The 8,888-nt window shown below is 38.0% G+C and overlaps 1 protein-coding gene across 1 annotated transcript in view; it reads right to left on the bottom strand.

Moving 5' to 3' along the window:
* TBC1D32 (TBC1 domain family member 32) overlaps positions 1-8,888 on the bottom strand; it is a 695,824-nt gene that overhangs the window by 329,120 nt on the left and 357,816 nt on the right. Inside the window, exon 19 of the mRNA XM_053710787.1 lies at positions 6,423-6,561. Within this exon, the coding sequence (XP_053566762.1) occupies positions 6,423-6,561 (139 nt within the window). The remainder of the gene's footprint in view (positions 1-6,422; positions 6,562-8,888) is intronic.

The following is an 8,888-nucleotide window of genomic DNA, read 5'->3' as shown; positions in this document are numbered from 1 at the left end:
TCCCAAAACTTTGGTAGCTTATTTATATGATTTTGAGCATATTGGAGTCTTATTGTGCTTTTGGGACTTTTGCAGTCACTCAAGGTTTTTTCTCGACCTGCCTTCTTAGAAATCTGGTTGCAGCCGATGATAGCTTCCTTTTTCTGCCCTGTTCAGGTAGTGTAACCACTGTTCCCTTAACTTTGAACTTGCGATATATGCTTCCAACGATGTCTCTAGGAACATTCAGTGTTTTGATCTGTTCACCATCAACATTGCGTGCAGCAGCAACCACAGCCTCCCAGACACTGTTCAGAGAGGTGTACTGTTTTCCCTCCTGGACCACAGGTTCTCAATGGGGTTCAGATCAGGTGAACAAGGAGGCCATGTCATTAGATTTTCTTCTTTTATACCCTTTCTTGCCAGCCACGCTGTGGAGTACTTGGACGCGTGTGATGGAGCATTGTCCTGCATGAAAATCATGTTTTTCTTGAAGGATGCAGACTTCTTCCTGTACCACTGCTTGAAGAAGGTGTCTTCCAGAAACTGGTAGTAGGACTGGGAGTTGAGCTTGACTCCATCCTCAACCCGAAAAGGCCCCACAAGCTCATCTTTGATGATACCAGCCCAAACCAGTACTCCACCTCGACCTTGAGTCGGACTGGAGCTCTCTGCCCTTTACCAATCCAGCCACTGGCCCATCCATCTGGCCCATCAAGACTCACTCTCATTTCATCAGTCCATAAAACCTTAGAAAAATCAGTCTTGAGATATTTCTTGGCCCAGTCTTGACGTTTCAGCTTGTGTGTCTTGTTCAGTGGTGGTCGTCTTTCAGCCTTTCTTACCTTGGCCATGTCTCTGAGTATTGCACACCTTGTGCTTTTGGGCACTCCAGTGATGTTGCAGCTCTGAAATATGGCCAAACTGGTGGCAAGGGGCATCTTGGCAGCTGCACGCTTGACTTTTCTCAGTTCATCGGCAGTTATTTTGCGCCTTGGTTTTTCCACACGCTTCTTGCGACCCTGTTGACTATTTTGAATGAAACGCTTGATTGTTCGATGATCACGCTTCAGAAGCTTTGCAATTTTAAGAGTGCTGCATCCCTCTGCAAGATATCTCACTATTTTTGACTTTTCTGAGCCTGTCAAGTCCTTCTTTTGACCCATTTTGCCAAAGGAAAGGAAGTTGCCTAATAATTATGCACACCTGATATAGGGTGTTGATGTCATTAGATCACACCCCTTCTCATTACAGAGATGCGCATCACCTAATATGCTTAATTGGTAGTAGGCTTTCGAGCCTATACAGCTTGGAGTAAGACAACATGCATAAAGAGGATGATGTGGTCAAAATACTCATTTGCCTAATAATTCTGCACTCCCTATATTCAGGGGGTTTAATAATTTTGAGACTGCCGAATTCATTAAAAAATTACATTTTCAGTTGGGAAACCACTTGAAGCATTCGTTGTGTTGAGCTATTTCAATTGCTTTTGTTTGATTTGTTCATTGCAAACAGCTAAAATTCTGTAAATTGTGACAATAAACCTGATTTGCAATAGGGGTTGAATAATATTGATTACAACTATGTAGTATATATATATATATATATATATATATATATATATATATATATATATATATAATTTTAATTTGGAGTTCAGAATAATTCTGAATTATATTTTTACATATATATACATATAAAATTAATCCTGGCACATTACATTAGGTGGTGCTTAAAAGGTTTTACATAAAAAATAATTTTACAGAAAAAATTAAATTTTTATTCATATGTTCACAATTAAATAAAACATAACTTTAATAAAGAATTTACACTAAATTATCATTAAATTACATATTTTATGAAGACACATTTCTAAAGTTTACTGGCTAACAATGGTGAAACTAAAAAAAAGTTAATTTCTTTCTTGGTTGTGAGAGTCTACGAGACCTTATTCTTGGGAATTTTATCACCTGGCTATAAGAAGGAGGCAAAGACACCCTAATTTAAAAGGAACATAAAACCAATTTTTTGTTTCTTTTGTGATTCAGATCACAAATGCAGATCATGCAATTTTAAACAACTTTCCAATTTACTTTCATTATCTTATTTGCTTCATTCTCTTTGTATTATTTGTTGAAAAGAATACCTAGGTAGGTTCATGAGCTGCTGATTTGGGCTTGCACAATTATGCAAAAGTCTCGCCTTAGAAGACTGTGGACTAGGACACAAAGAAGAGACAGCGATCTCTTGATTAAGGATGTCCGCCGAGATTACCTTCAGCAGAAAACCTGGAACCGTATCCAATACAGCCTTAGATAAGTGAAATCACAAGACAGAGACAATAATTCTGAACCCTTCAAGTACAAAAAATAGCTAACAAACACAAGATAAGGTGGATCACAAGACAGAGCTAACAATTCTGAACCCTTAAAGCACAAAAAATAGCCAACAAGAACAGGATTTTTCAGGATAATATATGAATATCTAAAGCATGCATAGGCTCAAATGAAGAATGCTACAAAACTCTTAAAACCAAATTGAGATGCCCTTGCCAGAGAAACCAGCTTGAAAACAGGTCTGATTCTAACTAGAGCTTGAACAAAAAAATGTACATCAGGCAGTCAAGCTAGATTCCTTTGAAGAAAGACTGAAATGGCAGAAATTTGAGCTTTGATCGAACTAGCCAACAAGCCCTTATTTAGACCCTCCTGAAAAAAAAGGAGAATACAGGTATTCTCCCTGAATGCCAAGAGTAACCCCTAGAAGAACACCAGGAAAGGTAAACATTCTACACCTTAAGATACACTTTCTCATAACCGGCTCTCGAGCTTCAATTAAAGACTCAATAACGCAATCAGAGAAGCCTCTATGAGAAAGAATCAGCCGTTCAATCAAGCAGTCAAGTTGATTGATTGGAGGTCAAGTTGATTGATTGGAGAAATGGATAAAAGGATGGACCTAGAACGAGAAGATACGGACATGAACACTGGACATCCTTACTAGATTGGCGTACCAGGTCCTGTGTGGACACTCTGTGGCTATCAATATTGCTGATACCTGCTCTTGCTTGATTCTGGCCACCACACGAGGCAGAAGCATAATTGGAGTGAACAGATATACTAGATATCTATCATTTCCGCCTGGGGATCCATTGATCTTAACCCATATCTTGGGATCATGGGAATCAAGTGAGACACCATGAGGTTTATCACCAGACTGACCGAACGAGCTGTTATCCAGTCAAAGATATCCTGATTGAGGGCCAAACATTAAACGTCTGATAACTCGAGAAGTCTGCTTCCCAGTTGACCACTCCTGGGATGTGAATGGCTGAAATTGTGCACTGATGCATTTCGGCCCGATGTGGGAAAAATCCAGTATTGCTAAGGAACAGTGGTTACCCCCTGGTGGTTTATGTAAGTCACCGTTGTCTGAATAAAAACAGATGAATGGACTAAGCAAGGTAAAGGCCACATCTGTAAAGCATTGAAGATTGCCCTAAACTCTAACACATTTATGGGTAAGGTTGACTCTTGTGATGACCACACACCCTGGACTCTCCAAGAACCCCAGACTGCTACCAACTGACTGGCATCTGTGGTGATTATCTCCCACTTTGGACAATGAAACCCCAGAGACACCAGGGTTGGAGACATCCACCAAGGTCTGGTCTTATGGTCTAAATAAATTATCTGAGATAGGTTGCTGTGATCTCCATTCCACTGTCTCAGCATGCACAACTGAACAGGCCATAGATAAAACCTAGCAAATGGTATGGCCTTGCCATGGGACCAGGGGTGCCCCCCTACCTGTTCGCTGATGGGTAAGTCAGAGGGCGCTGTCACAGGTTTCTCCCATGGCTGTGATAGCATCTGACCATATGGTTGCGCCTAAGGGTGAGCACAGATATGTGCACAGGCACGCCTTGGCATTCATGTGTGTGTGTGTGTGTGTTTGTGTGTGCGGAGGATTTTCTCAGGTGCTTTCCATCAGTGTGAGGAATCCTAGTGACACGCTTCTCTGTTTTCCACTTTCTCATTGGGTACTTGGTACACAAGGCCTTTGTTGCCCGGGATACAGGGGGCGTTCCTGGGCCTTTGTAGGTATAAATTACAGTTTGAGCCCTGGCTTATTGCTGAGTTATTTTGCCAGTTTACCTGCATAACTAACGTTGTACCTTGTCCTGATTCCCTTCCTACTATTTGACTTCCTGGTTTGACCTTTGGCCTGACCCCCATTTATGATACCTTCTGCATGGACCTTCCTTATCTGTACCTTGCCTTGAATTACTTGCTCTTTGCTATTGGGTTTTACCTCCTACACACAGGGTAGCACTGCTCCCTGACAGACGTCTGATGCCACCACCATAAGGCCTACCAACTCCATACACTGAAGGAAAAGAGACTGAAGATTCTGACAGGCTGACTGAAGTTTGACCTTGCGCTGATCTGTCAGAAACAGCTTCATAGCTACTCCCAGAAAACACACTCTTTGATGAGGAATTAGAGAATATAAGATACCAGAGCCAGAGGATTTAAAGGGCCATAACCAAAAATGTAGTGCAACCTAAAAATAGTTAAAAAAAAATAGTGCACTAACACACACACAAACATGACCTGACAGATTTCTATAAATAATTAAGGGGAAAAAGGGTCTATCCCCATAAACCCCTCCATGTGAACAAATCTTTGCACTGTGTACAAACCTCCAACTGTGAATAAACCTTTATTAGGGGAAAAAGAAAAAATATTTAATGTGGAAAGGCTATCAGCACTGACTGAGTACCCTATGTAGCCTGTTGGACATATAATTATTGGGTACTTACCCACCTCCAGGGCCCACTCCACTGCTCTTTCCTTAGAATCCACAGTTACAGTCTGTCCTGTCCTGTAACTTACAGCGTAGGACATTGTAGGGAGAATACATCCACCTTTCCCAACAGGAGGAGGCTAAGGAACTACCAAGAGACACTTGAGGATTGTCTGTAACTAAAACTCCAGAGAGGAGATTCATATTGCACCAGCAGTATTCTCATACATCCCTCTCTTCCAGGAACTTTTCATTGAGAGAAGAATAAGTAGAACATAAACTGAAATTTTCTTCAAACACCTCTATCCTAGCCCTCTTCTTGGTAAGGGGAAGTAGGAGGGATAAGGGATACTAAACCCATTTGTATTAAACAAAAAAATAGAAAATCCTAGGAATTAAAAAAATGCTAAACAAAGCTATTCTTCTCTCACAAAAATAGGAACATTTTCCATATATTGTAATATATTTTAAACCCACATTCTTTCTTTATTGATTCAGATAGAGCATGCAATTTTAAGCAACTTTCTAATTTACTCCTATTATTATTATTAATTTACTCCTAAATGTAGCCACCAATCAGCACGTGCTATCCAGGGTCTGAACTAAAAATGGGCCAGCTGCCTAAAATTAGATTCTTTTTCAAATAATGCTTTAAATTGCATGCTCTATCTGAATCATGATGGTTTTAGCATCCCTTTAGTATCCCTTTAAGCTCTGGTGTAGGGTGTCTGTCTCCTCCTGGTGACCAGGTGATGTAATTCCAAGAATAAGGTCTCATAGACTCTCAAAACCATTAGAAAAAAAACCATATACATATACAACATGTCCATCTTATGAATATTGTAATAAAACAATGCCAAGAATAGAAATATCACTATTCTACTTATGACAATACATTTAATAAAATTACGAAATATGTTTGGTATTCTGAAGCAACTTTATAAACCATGGTTTAAAATTTTAGATCAATTGTTTATAGTTTTATTTCTGGTACTTAGCTTTTAATAGCCCACATAAACTGTGACTATATATGCATAACACTAGCTGATTGTTTTTAGCCTTTACAGCAATTCAAAAACCAACATTAGTTAAAATGTATCTGCCATGGAGTAGATTTTGCTGGAAGTAGTAAATCACAGAGCTTAATACTATTTATTCCATCTCTCTAGCTGTCTAGAGTGTTGCTTTTGGTTATAACCATATAGAAAATGATTGTTTAAAATATTATAATTAATCTTCAAGGTAAACTAAGTAAACAGGTATTCAAGGATAAATATTGTGCACAATAATAAAAAACACAATAAGTTAATGGTAATGTATTCAGAAAGCATGTGACAATAAAATAACATGGCACTGCAAAACATTAACATCAAGAATAGAGACAAAATAAATATATTACATCTAAAAATTACACAGTAAACCCTGAAAGCTGAATAAATAAAAATAAACATGTAAAAAGATATACGTTACATTATATTATTACATTACATTAAAAGATGTATAATTGTAAGTTGCAAATAGGTAATTATATATATATATATATATATATATATATATATATATATATATATATATATATATATATATATATATATTTTTTATTCATTTTATCAAAACAAGCTCTCAAATACCTGGAGTTTCTTTGTATATCGACTGAACATGTAAGTTACACACTCATTGATGGCTCCAGTTTGTTGAAGAAGCAGAAGTCCTTTTGGTGTAGCGGCAAAATTTAGCAGGTTGTCTAGCAAGGATTCCTCCCAGACCATTCTATTAAAATACATTAAGTTAAGTTTATAAATGTGCCCAAACACCAATACATCGCATAGAGTAAATAAACTTATAGCAAGGGAAATACTTAGGGCTCTGGCTCATGCCTTAACTCCACTTGACTTCGGCTTTTTGCATACGTCAGGTACTGTGCGTATTACAAGTTGAAAGTAAAACTTTTCACTTGTGCTAACATGATGTGCGCAAAAAGCCGAAGTTAGAATATCGCGACTGTGTTAACTTATTCCACCATAGACATCAATTGCATTCAATTCCATTTAACCAAGTGTGCTAACTTGAAGAAAATAGAAGAATATGTTCTATTTATTCATTATATATATATATATATATATATATATATATATATATATATACACACACACACACATACATATACATACACATATTGTTTTTAGGGTCATACCTTATGAACCCTATATGACATTTGACAAAGGTGCAAAGGTAGCACCGAAACTGTAGGTTTATATATATACACATCAAAAAAGCTTGCACTCTGGTCTTGAAGTATCAAACAGTGTTTAATGTGATGTTTCAGGGATGATTCTCTCCTTCCTCAGACAAAGCTATACTGTGAGAAATGTATACAATCACATTCCGTAGTGACCCCATCACCTCATGGGAAAAAAAAACGCCAAATGGTTGCTATAACAACACAATGAGACATACACAATTATGTCATATAAGTGGAAAATTGCAAAAGTGCAGATCAGTGAAATATGGGGACAAAAGGATATCATACGTATATAAGTAACAAATTCATAGTGATATCAGACACATTTCATATCTGACCACTTAATGCAATAAATAACACAATAAATAATAATAATAATATGATCAGCCTGCATACTTTGGCTGCTTGATAATCACCCTTTGATTACAGAAGCGTTTGTTAGACAAGTGATACTCAAAGCTCCTTTATCACTATATTGCAGTGTGTTTATGTGGTCAGCTGCTGTATAGGCGTGCCAAACGTAAAAGTTACTCACCTAATGAGAGAATATAATAATTTCATGCTCATGACACACTGTCTGATGCTAATACGTTAGCATGTTTGCAAGCCACCATGGCCTCCAAAGGAAGGGGCAATGTGATGCCAGTACGTGAATGGCCACTATGTATTACCTGGGCGTGTCACAGGGAAAATTGTCAGTGTAGTTCCTCAATGTGATTGGCCACTGCGTGTTGTGGGGGCATATCTGTACAAGACTGAGATAATCTTTTTACCAATTTAGCACACCTAGAATATGAATCGCAGATATTGAGCAAACATTTATTTCTGCCCAAGACAGAATGTGCAACACTTGCTTCATTGCAAGAGAACTTTGCGTTCCCCTTTGATGACTGATATATGCCACTGCAGTGACTGAAGAGCCCTGAAGATAGCATGGTGTTCTAGTATATTTAATGGTAACCTCACCTCCTGAATAGACAAAACTCCTTGTGCTCTTCGGACACCCAAACTGCACCACAACCAAAGAGATGTTAATCCAGACAGGACAGACAAAGGATGTGCATTAATAGATTAACTGGTTCTCTACCCACCACATTCAAGAATTCATTGTTTTGGGATCCAAATGGATCATTTAAGAAAGTTTAGTGTAGTTCTTGAACTAACGTGCATAATGGTACAGTAGTAATGGTCAGAGATCGAAGTTACATACATATTGTCTGTAACTTTGATCTGTCAAGAAAAGACTGATTGATATAGAGTATATTATGACTCTCAGAAAAGAGACTCTGGTTTGAGGAGATAGAGAACTTTTTGATTCTCCAAGCAATGATTGCGAACAAACAACAAAAGTTTGTGGTAAGAGATACTGCTAAAGGTAAAGATGGATCATGTACCAAGATACTGTCCAGGTAAAGAGCCACCAAAATCCCTTGAGCTCGTATTACGGACAAGAGCGTTCTTCAGACTTTCGTAAAACAAATTATGAGCAGTAGCCACACAAAAAAGAAGTGTAACAAACTGAAAATGTTTGTCTTGGAAGCCAAAACAAAGGAACTGATGATGATCCTTGTGGATAGGGATATAAAGGTACACATTCCCTTCAAATCTATTGTGGACATAAATTATGGGGAAGAATGGTTCAAATGTTTTCCATTTTGAAGGTAGGACATCTGAGAAATTTGTTTAGAGTTTTCAAACCCAGAATTTGACTGGAAGTTCCCTCTTGTTTTAGTATCAGATCTGGAAATATTACTCCAATGAGTTTTATATCCTAAACACAATGAAAAAAGGCTTGAGCCTTCACAGGGTTGTTTAGTACATGGGACAAAAGTAAGATTAGTCTGGGAGGCCTTCA

Source organism: Bombina bombina, chromosome 4 (assembly GCF_027579735.1).
Source record: "Bombina bombina isolate aBomBom1 chromosome 4, aBomBom1.pri, whole genome shotgun sequence".
Classification (NCBI taxonomy): Eukaryota; Metazoa; Chordata; class Amphibia; order Anura; family Bombinatoridae; genus Bombina; species Bombina bombina.
This window is presented reverse-complemented; position numbering and strand designations above follow the sequence as displayed.